The 27356-nt window shown below is 40.5% G+C and overlaps 1 protein-coding gene across 2 annotated transcripts in view; it reads right to left on the reverse strand.

Annotated features, from left to right (window-relative positions):
• HMCN1 (hemicentin 1) overlaps positions 1-27356 on the reverse strand; it is a 461110-nt gene that overhangs the window by 228541 nt on the left and 205213 nt on the right. For both annotated transcript variants that reach the window (XM_033960229.1, XM_033960228.1), the window contains exons 32-39: positions 26787-27068; positions 25449-25557; positions 19633-19802; positions 13364-13518; positions 10563-10686; positions 9742-9843; positions 7308-7484; positions 3710-3861 (exon numbers count right to left, since the gene is read on the reverse strand). In XM_033960229.1, the coding sequence (XP_033816120.1) occupies positions 3710-3861; positions 7308-7484; positions 9742-9843; positions 10563-10686; positions 13364-13518; positions 19633-19802; positions 25449-25557; positions 26787-27068 (1271 nt within the window). The remainder of the gene's footprint in view (positions 1-3709; positions 3862-7307; positions 7485-9741; positions 9844-10562; positions 10687-13363; positions 13519-19632; positions 19803-25448; positions 25558-26786; positions 27069-27356) is intronic.

The raw sequence follows: 27356 nt of genomic DNA on the forward strand, positions 1-27356 counted from the left end.
GCAAGAGCGCTCCTGCCCCACTTTACTGCTAGACCACCAGGCTTTAAAAGTAAGGTGTGGAAAGGTCTGGGAGGTAGGGGTGGGTCAAGGATTAGAAACTCGTGAATAACCAAAGCCCTAAACCTGCAAATTTGGAGGGGGCCTGTACTTTAAGCCTGGGACTCTGGTCCAGAGACAAGCTGGTTCTGCTGCCTTTGAGAGCTAAACAAGTGCAAACCGTGGCTTTGCCAAAGCAGGCCACAGGGACTTTCTATATTCAGTATACATATAGAGATATATAAACTGGGCTTTTTCTTTGTGTATATTTTCTCTGGACCTTTAAAATCTTTGACTGTGTTTTCAAAGCCCTAGGCCCCATACACTAAAACATAGATTTTCTTTTTTCGTATAAGGGCATGTTTGGGGGTAAAGAGCAGGCATGTCCTGCACTATTTAATTAGCACAGCTACGGGAGCACCTTATCGCCTAGAAAATCGGTGGCGGTAAGGCCTCAAGTGCTAATGGCCATGTGCTAATTTGGAAATTAGTGCATGGCTATTAATTCAGAAAATGGAAAATTTAGCCATTTTACGGCTCTGCTAAAAAAGCCCTCAGCAAGTAGGAAACCCACATGCTAATAACGCACAGGCCACTTAGTGAAAGAGCCCGTTGGTTTCTTGCTTTCTGTGAGACATTTTAAGCCCTATTGAAAAACAAACAAACAGAGCTTCAGAATTTTGAAGGAAATGCAAAACTAACAGATCCAGTCCAAGAGCATCAATTCAAAACAACAAAGAAAAGGAAAAGCCATACCAGCTTCCAAAAGTCCACAACTGAGAGAAGCGCAGCAATAGGAAATAATGGAAAAGGAAATTATTGGTCATATAACCCCAAAACAGCCCAAATAAATAATGATACCCCCTCACATATCAATCAATTGTCATAATTAGAAAAATAAATCTCTTACTTAGGGGTCCTTTTACAAAGGGCTATTGGGGTGGTAGATAAGTGGGTCTAGGGGATTCTGGAGGTGGTTTGGGGGGTTCACCATCACCTATAAGGGAGCTGTAGTGAGGAGAAGCCATGGCACCCTTTTTGTGAAGTTCACAGCAGTGCCTTGTAAGGTACCCCACTATTTAGGTGGCATGTCCGGGTGTTCAGCCCCTCCCACGTCCAACAGAGCTTGTTCTAGGCGTTTTGGACTTGGACGGAAATGTGGTATAAAGATGGACGATTTAGCGGCTTGGACGATCCGATCGGCAGGACGTAGAATTAGACGATTTTTGAAATGAAAAAAAAAAGTTGGACGTCTCTTTCGAAAATGGGTCTTAGGCTCTCTTTAACTTTGGACGACTTGCGAGATGGACGTAAACGGACTTAGACGTCCCTTTCGATTATGCCCCTTTAAGCGTTTTAGCGCATATTTAGAGTGCGCTAAAACAACGCACTCGCTAAATGCTAACCCGTCCATAGGATAATATGCATTTAGCGCATGGTTAGCGCGCACTAAAAAACCATAGTGCACCTTTGTAAAAGAAGCCCTTAATCGGTGGGAATTATCTTACTATTAATACGTGCTTTAAGCTACACAGGTTCAAATAAGTTCTGACCTGAAACTTGATTGTACATTTTGCAAAGAAACTTCAAAAAGCAAACTGTTCCCAAAGCAAGAGCTTGGCGGCAGCGAGAGAAAAGTTTTCTTCTAATACTCTATCAACAGAAATAACTGGAAAAGCAATAACACTATGTCCATGAAACAAAATCAAATGACAAGTAAAAAAATGTTTCTAATGCCAATGAAGCAGTAAGAGTTCTTCTATTTGCCTGTTCAAGAGAATTTACCAACGTATCATTTCAATTAATCCCCTCTTTTACAAAGCCATGCCAGCAGCTACTGTGCAGCAAAAACCCCAAAGCCTGTTTCTTTCATTGATTATATTGATCATGTCTTTACAGATATGTTTTCATATCCGTTCAAATTTTTTGAGGATTAATTCTAGAATAAAATATTAAATTGTCATTTTTAAACCTTAGTTATAATAAAATTGTTAGGGAGCTTTAAGGGTAGGATGGAGGATCGATGTAGATGATTATATGGCATTACACCATTCCAGGATAAGGACCTGAAATAACATATATGTTATAAGAGGTTCTATGTACTAAGTTTATTGCCCATTAATGATGCTTCATCCTCCTAGTTTATTTATTACTTGGGAAAGTTAATATGGGAAGCTGGAGTGCTGTGTGGCCAGCTTAGATATTTGGAGTCTATGACACTGTAGGTGCAAAAAAAAGTAGTTTTGATGAATTTACTAGTTATTCCAAAAAAAGACCTCCTTTGTTTGATGATGTTATTTTTGTGGGTTGGATATTTGATAAAGTGATCCGTGGTATCCTTGTGATAAGTTTAGCAGCAACTCATTCCCCACGGGAGTGGCCTAAGGGATCTGGCCAATCAAAATCAGGACACTCCCAATGGGAATGGGCCTTATGTGCATGGGCCAATCAGGGCCTAAGGCCACTCCCTGGTGCATTCCAAGATTCACCGGGAAGGGGCAGGCCTGCCATTCATGAGAAGGCGGGCCAGCTGGCTGGAGGCAGGAAGGATGCCTCCGGCCGGCCAACATGTTAAGGTAGGAGGGTTCCAGGGGTCTGATGGGGTTCAGGGTGTGGAGGGGGTGGTCCACCAGGATGGATGCCCGTGATGTTTAGCGGGGGTGGGTGGTCCGGCAAGTGGGACTGGGCATCTGTGTATAGCTTTACTATAAAAATTGCACTACTCAATCAGTGGATCATCCTTCAATATTTATCTCCTTGCAATTATTCTAGGTCTATGGCTGGTGTAATTGTGGATTACACTAGTATTCTAAAATGGAATCTGGGCATTCAAATGTCATTATAAAATAGGCTTCCACTAAGCATCTTTGGGGCACATAAATGGAAGTGATCGGTTGTATAACTGCCCTCTTAGGGGCCCTTTTAATAAAGCTTAACGCATGCTAATGGACATTAGAGTGTGCTACGTGCTAAGAAGCCAACCAACCAACTTACCCAACCAAAGTTAAGCATTGACATTGAATGACACGGTGAAAGAATTCATCACCGTTCCCGTCCCTGCAGATAACTGTGGAAAACCATCCCCATGTCATTCTTTAAGAAGAGAGGGAAGAATCAGAGTATGAATGGGTCACTCACTGACCCTCGGGCCTTGCATTGAAGAATGCTGGTGTAGAAGGACTGAGTTTGAGACAGACACTAAAGAATGACAGGGAATGGTTTCTCGCGGTTATCCGCAGGGACAGGAACGGTGATGAGTTCTGTCACCGTGTCATTCTCTAGCTGTTCAAGTGAAATAAAAACTTATTTGATTGGCCTAACTGAATATCTACGTTCCTGTCTTTACAGATATGTTGAGCACTTAGGCCTCCTTTTACAAAACTGCGATAGCAGTTTCTAACGCGGGGAGCCGCGCTGAATGGCCCGCACATCTCCCGTCGCTCATAGAGTTCCTATGAGCATTGGGAGAAGTGCGGGCCTCTGCGCTAGAAACTGCTATCACAGTTTCATAAAAGAGGGGGGTTAGTTGGTTAGATTTTGCCAAAATTATTAAAAGGTGAATTTTTATTCATAAACTAGCCAGCTTCATTGTTCTGAAAATTCACCTCAGCTTGTCCAGACAGAAGATGTGCAAGTGTAACCTGCCTGTCAATAACAGTGAACTATATAATACCTGCATTCCATCAGAGAAACTGGAAACAGGACGCCCATCTTTAAGCCATGTCAGGCTGGGTGCAGGGATACCTCTGGCTTCACATTCCAGCCTCACCAAATTATTAACCACTACTGTTACCGTGTCACTGCTACCAGAAATCGATGGTGGAACTGCAAAATTGGAAGAGAGAGTCATAACTTAGAAAGTTAAACGAGAATGATCTAGTGGGCCACTGTTTAATTACAGAACTCAAAATACCTGCTAGAGTGGTCTAAAAATTATGCTTGTCACTAATCAGGGGACAACCCTGAACAATGATTCCACAGAAAAAAAAAAGTTGTAGCAATGAACTAAATCTCACCTGGAAGTGTTTGATAAATACATGCTTGAAAATGGCATTTTGTTCCTTTAAGAACTGCCAGAGGATGTGGTAAGAGCAGATAGCATAGCTGGTTTTAAGAAAGGTTTGGAGAAGTTCCTGGAGGAAAAGTCCATAGTCTGTTATCGAGAAAGACCTGTATCGGTAGTAAGATGGATAACCTGGACATACTGGCCTCACTTGTGTATGCTGGAAACTACAGACCTATATTTTCCCATAACCAGGCCCAGCCTGTACCTTGCAGTCTGTAAACACATGTATCCTTTGCAATGCTAACCCAGCTGACCTCTGCTACAAAGTTTTTGTCTACATTCCCTGCTGGGAGGATATTTCTCCAAGGTTCTGCTGAACTGTTATCAGTGCTGTATGACTTCATATGCCAGGCACCCTGGAAAGCCATAAAACATTTATAATGAGCAAGGATCCCTGCAGGACGATGTGGGTGTAGCAAGATGAGAGAACTTGGTACCAAAACATTCTCTGAACCGAGTTATGGGAACCAAGCAGCTGGATTGTTGAAAGGTCACCTTTGCCAACTTTCAGCATATAAGGATGCCATCCTGAAGATGCACAGAATTGTAAAACCACTAATTAGCATCTGTAAAGTGATAAGGATCTCAGAGCTGGAGGAAGAAAGTTCATGAAGAATTCTCTGTTTCTGGACTGCTCGGGGGGGGGGGGGGGGGAGTGATAGAGGCGTGGACTGAGAGGAGGAATAGTTAGGTATACATTTTTTGTACCAATAGGGGGCACATGACCAGAATTCGGGGATGTACTTTTTGGAACAAAGAAAGATTTTCTCTGTATAAAAAACATGTGCATCACAGATAGGGCCAGAGAGACTCACTTACTTATGCTACGGGGAACTGCTAGCCTCCTGCTAAGCATATGGGTGCAAGTTCTTCTCTCCATTGCATATTCTGAACTGACAATATATTTTTCTGCTATGTCTTTGCTGCTGTAATACTGTAAGTTTTTATACTAACAATAAACAAATATTGTCTGTTTTTGGAACATACAATGCTGTCTCGTAGTCATTCCAATGAGGTAAACAAAGCAGCCTTTACTTCAGTAGCATGGAATGTTGCTACACCTTGGATTTTGGTCAGGTACTAGTGACCTGGATTGGCCACCGTGAGAACGGGCTTGAGAACCATTGGTCTGACCCAGTAAGGCTAGTCTTATGTTCTGCTAATGTTGCTTCTGGTACTTCTTTCCAAATGCAAGTTGACATCTCTGCTAACCTTCAACTCAATAGCTTTACTGTAAGTGTTTAGCCTAAGTGATCTAGCCTAATAAAACTGTCTTTTCAGAAAGGCTGCTTCTAAAGTCCAGGAAGGTGGTGGCTCAGGCTCCAGTGATGACCAAGCAAAATAGGGATTAAATGAAAGTCAAGACTCTTAAAATGGGGGAGCGCTGCACTGCCGACACACTGGGAAGTATTTTTGTAAAGAACAAAAGTGGGCTAAACTAAAACGAGGTATAGGGACCCTTTTACTAAAGCTTAACGTGCACTGACATTAGCATGCACTAAGGGCTAGATTCATTAACCTGCCTGATCGTGACCGATCCGGGCAGGTCCGATAGATTCAGAAAGCAGTAATATTCTAATGGGAGCGATCAGAGGAACGCCCCCCATCTGCTGACACGGATCGCTAGTGTGCGATCTCGACGCATGTGCAGACCATCTGTAGATGGTCTGCGCACGCATCTAAGACCCGTCTGAGCCGCGACTTTTTTTTTCTTTACTTTTTAGCCCAGCGAGCCCATGGTTTTAACCTGCTTTAAACCTGCGGGTTAAAACCACGGGCTCACTGTGCGAGGAAGGGCAGGAGAGATTCGGGGGAGAGCAGGGCGGCAGGCAGAAGAGATTCGGGCGGTGATTCAGGGGAGAGCAGGGCGGGCAGGAGAGATTCAGAGCAGCAGAGAGCAGGGCGTGCAGACAGCAGGGCAGAGAGCAGGGCGGCAATGGAGCTGGAGAGTTGGAAAGGACGTTTGCGACTGGTCCCCCAGCAGTCGCTTCTTGTGTTGATTGGCCAGCCCAGTCGGTTTGCTAGATTTCTGTAGTGAATCGAGTCCCTGCCTACTTTGCATGCCATTCCCCTCATTTGCATGCGCGGATCGGAAGCAGATTGCAGGAGAGGTTAGTGAATCGGGCCGGAGGGAAATCGGATCGCAAAGAAGTCGCAAACCAATCGGTACGCGATCGGTTTGCTTAGTGAATCTAGCCCTAAATGTCATGTGGCCCATAGGTATGAAATAGGATATACAGTGGTACCTCGGTTTACGAGTGCACCAGTTTGCGAGTGTTTTGCAAGACGAGCAAAACATTGGCAAACTTGGTGCCTCGTAAACCGAGCTTGCCTCGCTATACGAGCGCCCCCCCCCCCCCGCGATCCGGCATCCCCCCCCCAGCGATCCGGCATCCCCCCACCCGCTTGCGTTGCCCCCCCTCCACCGCAATCCTACTCCCCCCCCCCCCCGAGCAGTCAATGGCACCCTTTACCCGACTTGGCACCAGTGCCCGAAGATCCTCCCTCTTCTGGCGCGGCCTGGGCTGGGCGGTGCGTTGGAGATCCTCCTTCTTCTGGTCTGGGCTGGGCTGGACTGGCTTTGAGCATCTGCGCATGCTCAAAGCCTTCTGGTCTCGCTCTCTCCGAGATTGAGAGCGAGACCAGAAGGCTTTGAGCATGCGCAAATGATCAAAGCCAGTCCAGCCCAGCCCAGACCAGAAGAAGGAGGATCTCCGACGCACCGCCCAGCCGCGCCAGAAGAGGGAGGATCTTCGGGTACCGGCACTGGTGCCAAGTCGGGTAAAGGGTGTCATTGATTGCTCGGGGGGAGGGGGAAAGTAGGATCGCGGTGGAGGGGGGCAACGCAAGCAGGAGGGATGCCGGATCGCTGGGGGGATGCCGGATCGCGGGGGGGGGGGGGGTTGGAACAGCGGCGGATTCCTCAAAAGGGGGGGGAGAATGGAGCAGCGCTGGTAGCCTCGGGGGGGGGGGAGGAGGTGGAACCAATCAAAGCAGTTTCCCTTCCTTCCTATGGGGAAACTTGCTTTGATATACGAGCAATTTGGTTTACGAGCATGCTTCTGGAACGAATTATGCTCGTAAACCAAGGTTCCACTGTATAGCATTTAGAAGCATTAATGCCAGTTAGTGCACATTGAGTTTAATAAAAGGTCCCCGTAGCGAGGTAACAAATGTTTTTGCTGCCTTTTTATGCAATACTTACCATAGACCTGAAGATTATACAGGCGCTCAGCCGTTCCGGCTACACTGATGGCCGCACATTTATACATGCCAGTATTCGAGATGTGGGCACTGTTGATTTGAAAGGTTTGCCCACGGTTCAACAGAGTGATGCCGACGGCGTTTGTGAGTGGTCGACTGTCTTTGTACCATGTGATAGCTACAGTCAGAATTAAGGTAAACAACAGATTAGATTTTTAAAATACAAATGGAATTATTCTACTTCTATGGGTAAAACAGGATTTGCTGCTTACTCTGCTTCCAGGTAGAAGGATATATCAGGAGTGAAGCCAGATGGATTATTTTTAATCAAGTGTCTGTGTGAGGTAAATTTTAGGTCTTGCTGTCTTTTTATGGAACACCATTTACTTAATACATGATAGAAACCTACAAGATCATGAAGGGCATAGAGAAAGTAGAGAGAGATAGATTCTTCAAATTTTCAAAACATAAAAGAACAAGAGGGCATTCGGAAAAATTGGAAGGGGATAGATTCAAAACAAATGCTAGGAAGTTTTTCTTTACTCAGCGGGTGGTGGATACCTGGAATGCGCTTCCAGAGGACGTAATAGGGCAGAGTACGGTACTGGGGTTTAAGAAAGGATTGGACAATTTCCTCTTGGAAAAGGGGATAGAGGGGTATAGATAGAGGATTACTGCACAGGTCCTGGACCTGTTGGGCCGCCGCGTGAGCGGACTGCTGGGCACGATGGACCTCGGGTCTGACCCGGCAGAGGCATTGCTTATGTTCTTATGTTCTTAAGTAGTTTTAATCTTCTCATTTGTACTGTTAGTTGGCGTGTTTTATTTTAATTGAGTTCCCCTTTTTTATCTGTAAATCGCTTAGAAATTGTATAAGCGATAGCATCACATTTTAAAAGAAACTTGTGTCTGTGCTTCTGTTTAAGGTTTCTTTCTGTTAATGGCTCCCATATTTTAATAAAATTTTTATAATTTCCATTCTGTGCCGCTATTGATCTTTCCATTCTATATATGTGACATACTGAGTTCCACCAAAAATTAAAATTAAGCCTACTGTGATCCTTCCAGTTATTAGTAATATGTTGGATGGCAACTCCAGTCAAAATCATTAAAAGTTTGTAGTTACACGCTGATATCTGACTCTTTTTTCTCATAGACATTCCAAATATCACAGTATCATATGATAACGCTACATTTATTAAAATATGGGAGCCATTAACATCTTTCTGTCATGATTAAATGCCATTTTTCTTTTTTTTTTTTGTAAATAATTTTTATTCTTTTTAAATTCTTACATCAAGTGAAATACATGTATTACATTCAATTATGAAGAAACACTTGAAATTATCAATAAATGTTCTTACATTGTAAATTAAAGAAACCCTTTATCAAAATTTTATATCATATTATTATTACAATATTTTTCCCTTCCCTACCCCCTCTATATGTTCTATACATGTGTTATGATATCTGATCAGTAGAATAATTTGTCAATGGTCCCCATATTTTATTAAATTTTTTAATATAACCTTGTTGTAATGCCATTACTTTTTCCATTTTATATATATGACAATTGAATTCCACCAGAAAGTGTAATTTAATTTAGTGTAATCTTTCCAATTCTGAGTAATTTGCTGAATGGCGACCCCTGTTAGAATTAATAAAAGTTTATTATTGTTAGCTGATATCGGACTCTGTGTTCTCATTGTTGTTCCAAATAATATTGTATCATATGATAGTCCAACATGATTTTCTAATAATTTATTAATTTTTCTATTAATTACACATCATTCAGTATTGGGTGGGGGGTGGGTTTCAAATTATATGATCTTATAATGAATAGAAAGTTTTGAGGGAGGGTGGGATGAGGGTTACCTTTTTTAATTACAAGATATAATGATAAGATGTTCAAGTGCTCAAGCTAAATGTGTTTATTATATAATATTTTTACACTTGATGTAAGTTTTAAAATGAATAAAGAATTTTTTTTTTTTTAAGAAAAAGGTTTCTTTCTGTTTGTTTTTGAATATACATGTTTGTATATCTATGGACCTGTTTATGTGGTGTGCATATCTGTATGTAATGGGTATCTCTGCGTGTGCACATGTGTACTATGTGTGCATCTGCACCCAGGAGGATAGAAAAGAGGGGAGAAGCAGTTTAAAAGGAGCAGTTCCCCATCTGCAATGTTTCACCGTATCACAGTTTCTATGCTTCAGAATTTGGAACTGCTTCTCCAATAGCGATGCGGAGGGAAACTATTTTCTGGAACACCCAGTACTGTATGGCCCATATATGAATTCACTCCGTCTTCTCTGTAGTTGTTTCTTATTCTGTTAAATTTTCGGAACGTGATTTTGCCTTATTTATCATTTCTATCCAACATCTGCTAAGCTGAAAAGAATAAAATTGTTACATTTTATGAATATACACACCAGGCACAGGGTTTCCAGAAGCTTTACATTCCAGCTGGACAGGGTTATGGACTATCACAGTTTCATTCACCATCAGTCCAGCATCCTCAATACTGGGAGGCTCTGGGAAAAGCAAAAAAATGTATAACATGCCGAATACAGAACAGCTATGACACTAATGCCTGAAATATAGCTATTATTTCTAACCACATGACAGCTATAAAATGCAAAATGTATGGCCTATCATAAAACTCAGAGAACCAAACACATCTACTGTATGTGAGAGCATGATGTTTAACATGCAGTACAAACTGGGTTTTAAGAAAAAATCAGAAGAAGGAGCTGGAATGTAACCAAGATTTTTCAAATGAAATGGAAATTCTCCATATCATTACCCACACACACAAACCAAAAATATTTTGCTCATTTGAGAGAGATGGTGGAGATGAAAACAGTGACGGAATTCCAAAAAACATGGGACGACCACCACGGGATCTCTAATTAGAAAATAAATGTTATAAAACAAACTTAAGGCCAGTACTGGGCAATCCTGCACGGCCTAGGCCCCATATATGGTGATTTGGTTTAGGATGAGCTGGGGAGAGCTTTGATAGAAGCTCCAGTGAGGATAGGCTGGAGTGGGCTTCAATGGCAACCTAAAGACAGTACCAGGCAAACTTCTATGGTCTATTGCCCAGAAATATTAAAGACAATTTAACCATGAATATACTGTACAAATAATGAGTACTGGGCAGACTGGATGGACCATTCAGGTCTTTATCTGCTGACATTAACTATGTTACTATGTTTTAAATATTAACTATCTATGGAATTGGCACTACCGTGAACATTCAGCTGAATGTGTTGCTGGGCTTCCCCGGCAGCATTTGTGGCGACACAGGTGTACTTCCCAGAATCCTCCAGCAGCGCTCTGGCGATCTGTAGCACCCGGCCTGAAGATTCCAGCTACCCAACAAAAAAAATAAAAAGGAAACAAAGAAAAGTTATTTTCATGGTTGCTTGGGAGACCCTTGACTCAATGTCTCAGGCCAAATATTGGAGCTCATCATCATTTCTCCTACATGGTGGCCTATGAGGGTTCAGGCACTTTCAGATTTATGCTTTGATAGAACATTCACTTTGGCTCGAGGTATTCTTAATGAATGCAAGTTAAAGAGACTAAAGCAAGGAAGCAGGATTTTAATATGGTTCAATTCTGCAAAAACATTGGAATATTCCTCAAAGATTTTAGAATTATCTATTAGGGATTTCTATTCCGCCATTTGCAGTTCAAGGCGGATTACAAGGAAGTATTACAACAAGAACTTACCAAAAAAAGAGATCTGGAAATTTTCAAAGAGAGTAAGAAATGAGTTTGGTTATTTGTTTAGGGTTATTGGCTTTAGTGAGAGGAGGTGTTGTTTCTTTTTTTCAGGGGTTTCTTGAAGAGTATGCTCTTTATTTCTTTTCTAAATGCTTTATAGTCTAGGGATGCCCAGCCCACCCAAGAAGAGAATGATGTGGAGTCATGTAACTTGCAAGTTATTCCACACTTTTCTTGATACTTTTCATTTCAATGAGGCAAACGCATCTAGCAAATGGGCACAAGTATAGGGAAACCAAGCCACAGTGACATCACCAATGAGGTTGGCTCTTGGGCATTGGTGGAATGAGGCATTATGACATCACAATTTGAGGGGCCACTGAAAAGTTCTCAGCCCACCTAAGAAGAGAATGATGTGGAGCCATGAAACTTGCAAGTTATTCCACACTTTTCTTGACTCTTTTCATTTCAATGATATGAAATGAAATAAAAAGTGTCAATAAAAGTGTGGAATTACTTGGTCATGGCTCCATATCATTCTCTTCTTGGGTGGGTTGAGAACTTTTCAGTGGCCCCTCATAAATGTTTCATGGTAGCCATAGTAGCTTTGCACTAATGTATACTTGCAAAAAATGTACAGAACTTGCCTTGATAGACATGAATAAGTTATGGTAAGTTGAAAATGGAACTGGAGAAAAAAAAACACACACAACTTCACTGGCCATATGGATAACGTTGGCAGACAAAAAATTAGAGAAATTTGTGTGTGATGGTGCGAGGTGATGTAAAGCAACATTACTGTTGAATAATGTTAGTGATCATTTTTCAATTCTGGTACTTATTACCGCATATGAAAGAAATGTGTAATTTGCTAGCCATCAGTTATAACCAATTAACAGATACATCATTGAAAACAATTTCCCATGTGCAGATGTTTCTGATTTCCAGACCAGACATGCAGCTACTGGCTTGACCTTTACATTATATTAATCAACTGTAAATTGTTGAAGCAGTTATGAATCTGACAAGAACATTTATTTGTAAAATTTTATATACTACCTTTCTAATAGATAATCAGAGCACTTTACAAAGATGTCTAGAAATATAAAGCATAAAACTAATCCCATAAAATCCCATTCAAATGTCTCCCTCTATCAATATACTGACCTTGGTCTCATCTTATACCCATATACCCCCCTACTTTCTTTTCCCTACATTTCCTTCTACTGCTTTTCAACTGTCATACTATGACTGGTTTCTGTTTTAGCCATTTTATTTTAATCCACCTTGATATGGCAATGTAGATGGTATAATGATTCAAAATGTTGTGTGATCGTGGCACCGAGGTAACCCCCCTCTTCAAACCCAGCAAGCACCCAAAAAGAGGGAGAAAAAACCTCAGTCTAATGTAGTAGTATAGAACCAAAAGGTACAAATCAAAACTGCTTTAAATACTTGCACTGGCAAAAAAAACTCCCTCACAGAACAGCTCAGGTTTAGAAAAGGGCAAAGTCACCCGGAGGCACGTTCAGGGACTTAGCTGACAAAAGACGACTTGAGCTCCAACACTGTCACGTCTTCTCCAACCTTCCCAACAAGTGACCTTGTTTCACCAATGTTTGTCTCATCGGGAGAACAAACAATACAGCCTTTTCAAGGGCAAAGTCAACCGGAGGCACGTTCAAGGACTTAGCTGACAAAAGACGACTTGAGCTCCAACGCTGTCACGTCTTCTCCAACCTTCCCAACAAGTGACCTTGTTTCACCAATATTTGTCTCATCGGGAGAACAAACAATACAGCCTTTTCAAGGGCAAAGTCAACCGGAGGCACGTTCAAGGACTTAGCTGACAAAAGACGACTTGAGCTCCAACGCTGTCACGTCTTCTCCAACCTTCCCAACAAGTGACCTTGTTTCACCAATGTTTGTCTCATCGGGAGAACAAACAATACAGCCTTTTCAAGGGCAAAGTCAACCGGAGGCACGTTCAAGGACTTAGCTGACAAAAGACGACTTGAGCTCCAACACTGTCACGTCTTCTCCAACCTTCCCAACAAGTGACCTTGTTTCACCAATGTTTGTCTCATCGGGAGAACAAACAATACAGCCTTTTCAAGGGCAAAGTCAACCGGAGGCACGTTCAAGGACTTAGCTGACAAAAGACGACTTGAGCTCCAACTTGAGCTGTCATGTCTTCTCCAATTTTGGATCCAATCTTTATGATTGTTCATATGGAACCCATGTGACTCCAAGCAGTATATTAAGTTTTTAAATAATAATAATAATAAAAAAATGACATCAGGACTATATTGTGCTTACTTTGATATTTCCTAGGGCTGTATTCACAGGTCGTCCATCTTTCAGCCACATGATGGTAGGATTCGGAATGCCACTGGCTATACACTGCAAAGCTACTGGCTTATGTAGCACCACAGATCGCTCTGAGGGCCCAGTTGATCTGATTACTGGAGGAACTAAGAAAATAGAAGCACAGAATGAAAATGTAAAATGTTTAGTAGCCTACTTTAAAGATATTAATCAAAACCTTCCTTATTAGAATCCTCCTCCGCTTTGAGGTAAAGTAACTTTTCTCCACGAAAATATTTTAATAAAATATTGATTCTGTGCTAGAAAAGTAACACAAGACCTTTCTCTGGTGCTGAGAAGTGCTACAAATGTGTGACTGCATGAAGGCTACATGTAGGTAGGATTTCATTTTCAAAAGAGCGAGGCACTCGTGGGCCAAAATGAGATGGCCAAGTTTTCCCAGCTGACCCAGTTAGGTTATAGGAGTTCATTCAGCCAGAGAAAAAAGTTTCCTGAAAGAGTTTCTAATAATTAAGACACATGGGTTAGAAAATCCATGACCAAAACTAAAGCTTCAGCATAAATTTCATGGTCTGCTCACACATTCATTCATTATCTCAACAGTATTAGCATGAAATTTCTCTCTTATTATTTAAATTATACAGCCAGACTGATTAAACTGATTAATTCTATTCAAGCATTTTCAGAGTGAAACTACACTTTTTCACATTGAGACCACAGTTTTAGGCATTGAAAAGGTGTGTGATTTCAATTCCATAACGTCACTTCTTAGAAGATATGCCATTGATTCAGCATTCAGTGGCAGCTGGTCAGGATAAGGAAATTAGGCAGAAATCTACCTTCCACCTCCCCCCCCCCCCTTTTTGTGTGGGTCTGGGTCTCCCCCCCCCATCTGTTCCCCCTCTCCCAAGTCCAACATCTCTCTCCCTCTCCTCATTCTTTTTTAGTCTGGGAAAAGGCAAACTTGGGGTTCAGTAGGTTATATCGTTGTCTTTTTCTTTTACCTCTTTAGTCAATTACTCTCCTTTTTTTAGAAAAGTCCATTTAACCAATAGCATAGCTTTGAAAGTCTCTGTTATGGTTTTCTATAAAAATTGTTTTAGTCTAGATTAGTATTTTAGGCTGCATTTCAGAGCATAAGATAACATCAGTTTAAAGCATAGATAGCAGTTGAGGAAAGCCTATGTTTAATGTTTAATTCCCTCCCACCCACCCCCTCCCCAAGGCTGACCTTTTTATTTTTAGGCTCTTCAGTCAATTAGGAAGAGGACATTGCTTTGGTAAGGCTTTTTCAACTTTCTCTGAGCAGACATTTTCTGTCTGCTCAGAGGTAGAAGCTGTAACCTGGGCAACAGCTTTGGTGAATGTAGTTTCTCACCCATACTGTGGTTGCAGAAGTACTCACATCTGATGAAAGAAATCAGATGTGAGTACTTCTGCAACCACAGTATGGCTGAGAAACTACATTCACCAAAGCTGTTGCCCAGGTTACAGCTTTAACCTCTGAGCAGACAGAAAATGTTACCCAAGGAGAGGGAGTGGTTCCACATGCAAGATGTCTTCAGCTTGAATTCCTCATGAAGAGAGAGGAGGTGGCAAGACTGAGAAACATCCACGAGAACAAGAGGTACATCACTGAAATGCTTCATGGGGCATCAAAGATTTTAAGCAATGGGGAAGAAAAGGTCATGCTGAGGGAAGATAGCTGAACTCAGATTATGGGACCCTGCAGGATCGACACTGTGATTCCACCTGCCCGCAAACTGAAGAACTGGTATGCAGTTCTGGAAGTGGAGGAGATGGGAGCATCCCAGGGAGAGGAAGAATCAAGTTTGAAATCTCCAAAGTTACTTGATCCATAACCAATAGGAGGCAAAAGGTAGTGGGGGCTGAAAATTCCCTTCTCCAGAGAACAGAGATATCTATCTACAGACCAGACATGATGTCCTGGAAGGTGTGCTTTCTACCTGCTGCCAAGATATTACTGAGAGCTTCTCAAGATTCATCCATGTTGGCAGTAACGATACTGCTAGGTATCCCTCCAAATGTATCAAAAGTGACTTTGTGGCTCTGGGAGAGAATTTTGCATCCTGGAGATGAATGCATGGTTGCGCAGATGGTGTTGTCGAGAATGTTTTGGCTTCCTGGACCATAGGATGATTTTCCAAGGGCTGCTGAGCAGGGATAGTGTGGGAAGGGAAGAAGGGAAGAAATGTCTTTAGCAGCAGACTACCTAACCTAATGAAGAGCGCTTTAAACAAGAATCTTTGGGGCTGGGTGATCAAAGCCCCCAATAAGTATAAGCCCTCAAGTAAGTGAATTATTAAATGACCCTTTTCCCCATGTGATTAGAGATAATGCTAGAAGTATGGGAAACAAGGTTCTGGATCTAGAGGCTGTGATGAAAGAGGCTGATTTGGATGTAATGGCAATCATGGAGACATGATTCACAGAGATCCATGATTGAGATATAGTTAAACCGGGCTATAATCTATTCAGAAAAGACAGAGTAGGAAGAAAAAGAGGGGAGTGGCGTTATATGTTAAAGATCATATTAAGGCTACACAATTGCAGAATCCACAGGCTAAGGAAGAGGCACTATGGGTCAATTTGGAAAGAGGGCATGGAAACTGTATTTACAATGGTGTGATATAGAGGCCTCCTTCACAGACAGAAGAAGTGGACAGAGATTTAATAGAAGACATTCAAAATATAGCTGTAATAGAGGAAGTACTACTAATCGGTGATTTCAATATGCCAGATGATGATCGGGGTATCCCTACTGCAGGATCTTCTAGAAGTAGGGAGATCCTGGATTCTCTATAAGAACTGTTCTAACAGTTGGTAAAGGAACACATACTGGACTTAGATCTTACAAAGAAAGAAAGTGTTTCTGATATTATAGTGGGTGATCATCTAGCATCCAGTGATCAACACATGGTATGGTTTAATATTAAACCAAATACTGGAGAAAATACACTCTGCACAAGTCCCAGGGAGTCCAAAGAAGGAGCAGAATGAGCCACGTCTTCAAATGAACCACACTTTAATGGCAACCAAAATAACATCTACAGAATGTCAGCTAAGCATACAAAGGACACAGGCCTTATTTTGGCAAATGTGCCTGCATCAGGAGTCCAAGTCACTGTTTCTTGAGTAATCAATGCCCATAGGTATAATGTAAAACCATAAGTTGTACCAATGAAACACTAGATATACTGGGGGGTTTCACATGAAGAATACTGAAAAAAATGGTCCTGTATGTGCTTATCCACAGTTAGAAGGTTTACTGTGGAGTTTTTTTGAGAGACTTGACTTTGTTGTGTTGATATGAGGATGCATTAATTCTGAGGTCTCTTTTTCTCCACAATTTTTTGTTGTTGCAGGTGTCTCATGACAGAGATCCTTACTGTTTAATGATTGTGTGAAGTTTTTCTGATCTATATACATTAAAATGTCAACACAATGCACGATAAATCATTTTAATAGACAGAAATAGTACATAGATATAAGAGGTAGAGTAACAGAGGTTAGCTTAGGAGCTGAAGAACTTTTGTGCATGAAAGGAGGAGCAGGACTTGGTTGTGATAGTATTTTAAGATTGCAAAACAGGTTGAAAAGTTGATGGCCAATGCTAGAAGATGGCACTTTCAAAAAGATATAAATAGGATGGAGTCAGTCCAGAGGAAGAATACTAAAATGGTTGGTGGTCTTCGTCATAAGGTGTACTGAGATGGACTTAAAGATCTCAGTATGTATATTTTGGAGGAGAGATATGATAGAGACATTTAAATACTCATGTGGCATAAATGTACATGAGATGAGTCTCAACTGAAAGGAAACTGGGAATGAGGGGGTACAGGATGAAGGTGCAAGGGGATAGATTCAGAAGTAAGCTCAGTAAATATTTTTTCATGAAAAGGGTGGTAAATGCTTGGAAAGGCCTCCCACTGGAAGTGGTGGAGAGAAAAAGTGTATCTGAATTCAGGAAAACTTGGGACAAGTATGTTGGATCTCCAAGGGAGAGGAGGAGATAGTAGATGGCATGGTTAGGTAGACTAGATAGGCCATATGGTCTTTATCTGCCTTCATTTTTCTGTTTCTATGGACCTCTCTCTCCCAGTTCAAAACATTACTTCTTATTTTTTCTTTTCTATTTCTTTAGTATGGAAACATCACTTTGAAGCTTTGACAATATTTACATACCATACTGGATGCTTGATGACTTTTTATTGTTTGCCTGACAACTTCCTAATGAGTTACAGCAAATGAGAAATTGAAAGCCAAGGAAAGAACATGTGCCCTAAACAATAACACAACTGCAATCCGTCAGAGCCAAACTGAGCTGTCTGCTGAGGTCATCCATTACTGGTCGAGGAAAATGTAAGCTAACTTTTTATTGTACTAAAATAATACATGTTCGGGACACTCTTCAACACTGGCCTGCAAGCAGATATGAAAAATGAAAACCCAGCAGTCTGCAGTTCCTTTAAAAAAGGAATGGTTAACAAGACTAAGAATGTTATAATGCAACCTCATCGGGAGCATTGCACTCAATTCTGGTCTCCTTATTTCAAGAAAGATATAGTGGATATAGAAAAGGTTCAAAGAAGAGCGACTAAGATGATAAAGGGGATGAAACTCCTCTCGTATGAGGAAAGACTAAAACGGTTAGGGCTCTTCACCTTGGAAAAGAGACAGCTGAGGGGAGATATGATTGAAGTCTACAAAATCCTGAGTGGAGTAGAACGGGTACAAGTGGATCGATTTTTCACTCTGTCAAAAATTACAAAGACTAGGGGACAATCGATGAAGTTACGGGGAAATGCTCTTAAAATCAATGGGAGAAAATTTTTTTTTTTCACTCAGAGAATAGTTAAGCTCTGGAATGCGTTGCCAGAGGATGTGGTACGAGTGGATAGTGTAGCTGGTTTTAAGAAAGGTTTGGACAAGTTCCTGGAGGAAAAGTTCATAGTCTGTTATTGAGAGAGACACGGGGGAAGCAACTGCTTGCCCTGGATCGGTAGCATGGAATAGTGCTACTCCTTGGGTTTTGGCTAGGTATTAGTGACCTGGATTGGCCACTGTGAGAACGGGCTACAGGGCTTGATGGACCATTGGTCTGACCCAGTAAGGCTATTCTTATGTTCATCTGCCTTATGTTTGCATGCCTTGCTTTTCCTGTACTTCCTCTTACTCCACTGAGGCCCCATAACCTTTCTCCCTGGGTAAACCCTATTTACTTGTGGAAATTCCTTTGAAAAGTACCACCTTTTTTTTTTTTTTTTTTTTTTTTAATTTCTTTATTCTTTTTCAAACTTACATCAAGTGCACAAAAAGAACAACATGAAATACTATCATATAACACTTGAACATCATACATTATATTCTTAATATGTAAATTAATTAAAAACCCTCCCCCCTCCCAACTTTCTATACAATCATTAAAACTATCATATTCCTTCAAAATTTCAATTTCGCTACATCTTATCTTCCAATCCCTATTCACTACAAAATCAACCATCGGTCTCCAACTAGCTCCGGTCCCTTCAAATCAAGACAAAGGACAAGTAACAAGAATGTGAATTAATGAACACATATGTAGATCATTCAGAATTTTAGGAATACACAATCGATCTCATGCAGGTTAACCTAGGAATTCATGTGCTTAAAGTTGACTTGCATATGTTAAAAAGTTCTAATGTGCATTAAAATTCAAAAGCAGGACATTTTGACCCAAATGGAATTTGGACTTAACATCACACCAACTGATATTTAAAGCAATTTAAGTGGGCAGGAGACTCTCCTGCCCGATTAAATCTCTTATCTGAAAACAATACAACTTTTTGAACTAAAAAAAAAAAATCTCATACCACCACCAAATTGCCAATATTCTGCAGCACTAAAACAGACAGTGTCACTGAATATCGCCTCTGATCAGCCCCAGAGAAAGTGGGCAGGTCTAGGGTGGTATAGGGGCGGTGCTAGCAAGGAGCTGGGGGTTATGCGGGTGCTGGCAATTTTCAGTGCTGGGACCTGCAGGTTAATTTAGGACATCTCTCAATTGCTCCTGTCTTGCTGATTCCAAAATTCCAAATAGTTCCCTTGTTCCAGTTCCCAACCGCCATCAAATTAGTGAATTAAACTGGCTGAGTGTGAATGTTCCCGCTTTACTGCCAAAATGTATCTGGGTAAGAAGTCTTGAATTGTGAGAAAACAAAAGTCTAAATTAGTTCTTTTCCCTCCATTACGTAACATACCCTGGACAGTTACATCAAATTCCTTCTCATGCTTTCCAGCTTCGTTTGTAGCCACACAGTGATAGCGACCAGTGTCCGATATATGAGCCCGTGGAAGAAGAAGCTTACGTCCATTCTGTAATAACTTGAGGCCATCTCTCTTTTCAATTGGCTGTCCATCTTTCAGCCATCTACAATAAAGCAGAGAGCATGCTATTTTCATGTTTCTTTATATTGCACTTGTGGAGAGTAATTTTATAACCTGATACCTACTTTAAAGCTGCCAAAATGTGCCTATTTTAAGCTTATTTTATAAAGAAGTCACCTATTCTGTATTATAAAATCCTCGTGCAATGGCACACCTTCACTGAAGGCTCAGTCCTTACAGCAACCCTAGAACTGTTGTAAACCACCACCTACATTTTACCAATACTCACATAAATTATAATATTTCATAATCAACGTGGGTACTTGCATCACTGATGCGCCACCCAAACTCCACCCATGTACACACATACCCACACTAAAAGAATGTGCAAACAACACATGCATTTTTATGCTGTTTGGTATTTTATAAGAGGCCACTATTTATATGCATTCTTTGCACCTTAAATAAAGCAGCTTCTCATAATATTATCCCCGTAGACCGTTAAAAAAGATCCAAAATTAACCTGTAACAGAAAACTAGTATTGGAGAGAGTCAACGCTCCATGTGAAATGGCGCTTCATATATAGCAAAATGTTTCTGGCTACTTTAACAAAGGAATGTTACCTTTGAAGATGGAGACCCTTCAAAAGGTGCTGCCATGGTGAGCAGCTTAGGTGGGAAGAAATGCTCTGTGAAGCTAAGAAAGCTGAAAGAAGCCATGCACAATTAGCAGATCAAAAGTGTTGCAATGTCAACAGGCTTCCAACTGATCCTTGAATACTCCAAATAACTCGGCTAATAACCAAGCTAAAAGATGGGATTGCTCCAGGAATTGTGTAATCGGTTTGAGTGGCAAGCCACGGTGACCGGTTGCATCTGTACACAGAACCAGACGCTTTGTGAGTGCATGCATCAGATATTACCAGTTGGAATATGCTAAAATCCTGAATGTATAAGGGAATTAAAAATGAAAAAAGAGAAAAAATTCAAAGTGTTGTAAGAGATCAAAAGGTGAAAAGGAAAAAGGTATGTGAGGAACAAATTCCCCCCCCCACCCCCTATTTTACAAAACCGGAGTGCGGTTTTTAGTGCCGGCCTCGGCAGTAACACCTCCGACACTCAGATAATTCTTATGAGCGTCGGAACTGTGATTGCTGTGGATGGCGCAAAAAATCATGCTACGGTTTTGTAAAAGGGTGGGTTACTAAACCATGTTAAACATTTAAGGAAAATGTAAGCTATAAATAGCACTCAAAAATGGATGCCAGAAAATATTAGCACTAAGGCCCAAATTCTCTATACGGGCACCGATATCGGAAGCGGCCTAAAAAGTGGCCGCTGATCACATGTCTATCACACGATGGCGCTTATACAGATGCCGGCAAATAGTACAAAATACTGCAATAAAACTTATCGCAAACACTAGGAAATTCGATCATGTAACAGCACTTCGCCATTTCACATCGAGTAATGTAGAAAATGTTGCTTCTAACCTTCAAAGCACATGCCACACACAAACTCCCCAAAATGTTTTGACAGACTTCTAATTCCTCATGCTTCAGCTACAACCTTTCACTCAAACACCCAACATCTTTGATGCGACACATTAGCACAACTCATTCAAACCATTTTCTCAGTAACCACCCCTATGTTTTGGAATTCTACGCCCACTCAACCACGTTCCCTTTTAGGAAGCACACCAAGGCCCTGATTCTATGAAACACAATCTAGGCATCTAACTTAATTTCTTAATTAGTTCAGTCAGCACTGATAATTGAAAAGCATCATTAAAAATCAAATTTCAAGTTTATTTTGTATTTGATAAAATCGTTTTTTCAAAGATTACAAAGCGATGAACAATAAATAATTTTTAAATGAGTGAGACATACAATATAGGGATAGACAGACGTACCCTTTAGCACAGAACTACAATTTGATATAGGAAAGAGAACAAATAAGGATAAACAATAGGAGTTATGTTATATTAGATCAGTACTTGCCTACTTAAATTGGGAATAGTAACTCGGTTTAAGAGACTAACTAATTAATTAAAAGCGTCTCTATACAAGAAGCTTTTTAGTTTTGATTTAAATTTTTCGAGGTTCTTTTCTTCTCTTACCTGAGCGGGTAGTAGGTTCCACGTTTGGGGAGTGGTGACAAAGAAGAGTGTGGTACGTCTAGTATTTATGACTCCTAGGGATGGAATAGTAAGATTTTTATCCTCGGATTGTAAGGAGCAGAAAGGAGAATACGGAATAATGACTCGGTCTAGGAATAGCGGCGCGTTGAATTGTAAAACTTTGAATGTGATGAGCGCCTGTTTATAAGTTATTCTGTGTTTGATAGGAAGCCAATGTGCGTTCTTTAGTAATGGTGTGACATGGTCAAACTTTCTTTTACCTGTGATGATTTTTATTGCTGTATGTTGTATTAGTTGTAGTCTTCTTATTTCCTTTTGTGTGATTCCTTTATAAAGTGAATTACAGTAATCCAGTTTTGAAATGATTAATGAGTGAATTAAAATGTTTCGTGAAGGAGCGTCCAGAAAGTTAGCTAAGGATCGAATCATACGCAGCCTATGGAAACAACTTTTAACAATAGAATTAATTTGATCATGATAGTTTAGTTTATTATCTATGAGAACTCCGAGAATTTTTATCTTATTGACGGGCTGAATTAGAACATATCACCATATCACCAGAAATTGGAAAAATTACACCAGACTTAATTACACCTTCTGGTGGAATTTGTTGTGTCATATATATAAAATGGAAAGAGAAATTGCCATAAAAAAGGGAATTATAATAATTTTAAAAAATTTGGGGGCCATTGATAATTTATTGTAATGATTAGACGCTTTTTACACTGAAAGTATAATTATAATTATGGGAAGGGGGTGGTATATAGTTATAACACAGGTTTAATCAATATTTATGAATATAACACATGTATGATTTTTTTTTATTACAATATTTGTGAGAAGGGTGGGTGGGGGAGGGAGATAATTTATGTATTTAAGATGATAATAGAATGAATTTCAAGTGATGTGTATGATTCAATTGATGTAATATTGTATACTTGATGTAAGATGAAAAATGAATAAAGAATTGGAAAAAAAATAGAAAGTTATTAATGGGAAAAAGACAGTTTTAGTTTTTTCTAGGTTTAAAGATAACATGTTATCTTGAAGCCATTGTTTTATTTTGGTAGGTGCCTAACTTAGGAGGCACCTACTGTACCACTTCGAGATTAGCATCTATCCTGAGGAGCCTACCAGAAAGTAGGCATGGTTAGGGGCGGATTAGGGATGGGTTTTGGGCACGGTTTGACTTAGGCCACTCATTTAGGCCCAGAAAACCCTGGCCTAAAGGGCAGTGCGCTTAAGGATTCAACGCCTAACGATGCCTACAAATGCTTAGGCACCGTTGCGTCTAGCAGATGATTGACAACCATGCCCAACAGTGCCTACAATTTAGGTGCAGTTTACAGAATCAGGCCCTAACTGCCTAAGCATAGTTAATTCTGGAGCATTGAGGGTCTCCTAAATAGGGCTAATTGCTAACTCAGGACCAGCAATAGAAAATGCTGATTCCATCCCTGCTGATTGTTGAATGATATTTGCAGCTACTATGCAGTACATTCCCTCAAAAAGTTGTGATAACTACAAATTTTACTGCGGTTTAGTAAAGGGGCCCCCAAAATGTCAAAGAAAATCCCTCAAGAAACCGAGATAATGTAGTAAAACCAAAAGGCCCATAGTTAGAATGTTTTCCTGCCAGACAGATAGGGAAAATACTCAGAGTACTTGATTAGATTGTGAACCTTAGTGAACTGTTCGGATGGCTCTGTCGATAGGCTGCATTTGTGGTTGAATGTAGGCGTTGTTGCATGTTAACAGCGAGCCATTGTATTAACTGTTAGTGTGAAGTAATTGCTTCATTAAACAGCTAATGTGAAAGACAGCATGTTGGGACATGGAATGGGTCATTAGTGCTTATTAGCCAGTAACACATGTGTTAACCGCACCTAACACAGCTAAAAATGGAGTAAGGGACATGTCCAGGTGTCCTGTGGAACTCTGAAATGTGCGCACACTAACTATGAATTAAAATATATTCTACGTTTTTGAGGGGGGAGTGTCATGGGTGGAGGGTGGGAAATTAGCAGTTAGTGCATCTACTTTACCACATGCCAACTGGTTAGTACAGATATGAGCTCTTACCACTTATAAAATGGATGATGTTAAGTGCTCATGTGGTACTTTTATAAAACAAAATGGCCACTTTTTACCGCAACTTTGTAAAAGAATCCCTGAATTCCATAATACCTTTCGTGATCATAATGCATGACAATGAACTTTGCCCCATATTACCCTCAGCAGTTACCACAGAGGTTTTCCACCTATTGTGCCTTAACTTTTGTAGTTAATGTACGGTATAAGTGCATCCTAATAAATGAGCCAAAAGGTGAAGGCCAGGGCAGTGGAACACCTTTCTGTTTAGAGGCCACAAGTTCTTCCCCCTACCTCATATGTTGATTTCTCACTTTAAATTTACAACTAAGCATTCTTACATTTTGCAAGAACACACGGAAATATCGTATTCTATAATCCACGTGTGCATGCCCCCAGTGAAAGTACACATCATGCAAACAACGCATGCACTTTTACGCTGGGCAGTGTTTTGCAAGTGGTTATTTATGTGCATACGTTGCCACTTATGTGTGTAAATAGTTATAATACTAGGTTCCATCCTATCAAATTACCATGTTAATATCAAATCTTTTGCATGAGAAAACAACACCAACACCCAACAAAAGTAATCACCATCGTACTTTTCTCCATGTTTCCCCTCTGGTTGTATGTCCCTTTGCAATTGACAATAAAGATATTAAAAAAAAAAAAAAAAGTAAACACCAGACACATAGTGAGGAGAGCACGGGTCACCACTAGTTTTAGAAAAAGTTTTACTGCGTTTGAGACAAATCACTTTGAAAAGAGAAAAGACCCCTGAGGCAGGCGAGATCCAAAACACTGGCAGTCTCATATTTTGAAATAAAGTAACTTTCGTCCCAGTTCTGAAGGCAGTGTCACTTTTGCCGGGTGGTGTTATTTTCTGTTGTATATTTGGATTCCCTTTCTTTGTATGCTGTAAATCTTTTGCATGAACATTTAAGAATGTAGCAAAAACTTTTACCAAAAAAAAATATATAGTGAAGGTCTTTTAAAAATAATGCAAATTCAATGGACTGGAAAATAATTTTGTATGGACATCTTTAGGTATTCTGCTTTTTGCAAAAGGAACAATGAGCATGAGCCTTTTATAAAAATATATATAGTACCACAAAGAATCATTTTTATCTGGCATTGCACATAATGGGCCTGATTCTATAAATGGTGCCTATCACGCCATTTAAAAAAATTAATTAGGCACTGCCAAGCTTGTCACCACTTAAAAGAGTCAGGCCTAATATGAGAAGCTATTTTTGAGAGAAACTGCTCAAAAAAAGAGCAGTATGACTAGGGTTTGTAGGAGTAAATAGCACACTATATACTGTACATGTATGAAACATGTCATTAACTTATGGGTCAATGTTACAAAATTTAGGCATAAGTAAGTCCTGGGCACTGGCTCCAAATCCACAGTAGGAAGTGAAATGATAGCATTAGCTCTAGAATACAATCCCTTACATGATAGTAGGTGGAGGAGTTCCTGTTGCATGGCAGTCCAGTTCTAAGGGATTATTAGCAATTACTGTATAATCTGTGCGCTCTTCTCCCCCTTGTACAACTGGTGGTGCTGGAGAAGGCAAAAAAACATAACATAATGAAAGGCTCGCACAGGCTGACGGTCGGAAATGTTCTTGGAAATCTTTTTTCAGCCAAATACAATCACCATTAGCCTCTAAATACTAAATAATGCACTAAATGCATTTCTGCACAAATTCCTGGTTTTGCTGAATTTATGTTCCTAACTTGAGCCTTAAGTTCCTAAATTGGCCTCTTAGAAAATTTACTAGGGCTGAGTGCTTAAGGCCATTATTTTAGAAGCTCTGATCCTGTTTTGGGCATCTGAAAATCAGCATTTAGACATCCTCATTTCATGGATGTTCAAATCCTGCTTTTATAAAGCCGAGATACAGATGTTTAAAACTGCAATATGCCCTTATGGGATGTTCTCTGGGTTTGTTTTTGGGCGGGACTAGGGAGGAGCCAAAATATGGACGTCCAACTCTAATTTCAAAAAGATGGACATTCGTATTTAGACCTCGTAGCTGGCATGTCCGAGTTACTGAAAGGAGCTCTGATTGAGCAGCTCTCTACTGGTGGGAATAAGAGAAGTTACCCACATAATCTTCCCCCCCCCCCAAATATGAAACTGGCAAGGGATACTAGGCTCTATGACACCTTCAGGAACTATAGACATTCATTTTTACCACAGCTTAGTAACGGCTTAGGAGTTAAGCACCCAAATTCACCAAAATGAAAATTCTGTCCCCCTTCCTCATATAGGAGCAACTAAATTGGAAACCCTCTTTTTACTAAGGCCCCTTTTAATCAAGTTGTGTTAGGGTTGTTTTTTTAATCACAGGAGCGTTGGAGCTCTTACTGCAGCAATTCACGATAAAACAAAACCCTAACACGGCTGATAAAAGGGGGCCTAAATTCTTAAATGTAGGTTACTACAAATGTAGGGAATCAGGATAGGGTCAGCTTGGGAGAAGTGAGTTAAGTGCTGATTTCTAGCAATAGGTATCTAAAATTGGTGATGTGAATGATAACTTTGGAAAGTTTTTCTATGAGCGTCGGAGATGTTATCGCCGTGGTCGGTGTTGAAAACTGCGCTACGATTTTGTAAAAGGGAGAGGGGGGTTGTTAATTTAAAAATTGCATGAAGTTCATATGCTGAATTTGCACGTCCTATAGGAATCATCCATGAGATTACATTGGTTCTTAGTCGTGTTTAACAGCTGATATTGCAAAGCACCTGGTCTCTCTGTCGTCCACATTCCCTGTGTAGAAACCTACCTAAGACATCCACCTTGTATTTGATTTCCTTTTCGCCTGCAACACTGGTAGCCACGCACACATACTGCCCTTGGTCAGACTCAGCCACGTTCAAAAGCTCTAATTTCTTTCCTCCAAAGAAAATGCGAATGTTGTCACTTGCTTTCACGGGTACTCCCTCTTTTAGCCATGTGAGGACGGGAGGTGGGTGTCCATCAGCTTCACATTCCAGGGTCAAGGAATTAGTAGCAATGACTTTCTTAACGTGGGGCTTCTCAGTGCCATCCTTGATGCTAGGAGGAACTAAAAATAAAGAGTATAAGATACCAAGCAACTGCTCTGAGGGCAAGTCAGCAGGTAATTGTTAACTGTAGGCTTTGCATCAATTTTTAAAGTGAAAGGATGTATGTTTGCAAGTGGGCAAATGCAAAGTGATGCATACAGGGAGCAAAATAATCCTAGTTGTACTGATACAATTCTAAGGTCAGTAGTACCACAAGTCACCGCCCAGGAAAAATGTCATAGACTGTGGACAATGCATTGAAGTCTTCAGCTCAGTAAAAGCAAATAACAGGTTAGGAATTATTTAGA

This window comes from Geotrypetes seraphini, chromosome 10, assembly GCF_902459505.1.
Source record: "Geotrypetes seraphini chromosome 10, aGeoSer1.1, whole genome shotgun sequence".
NCBI lineage: Eukaryota > Metazoa > Chordata > Amphibia > Gymnophiona > Dermophiidae > Geotrypetes > Geotrypetes seraphini.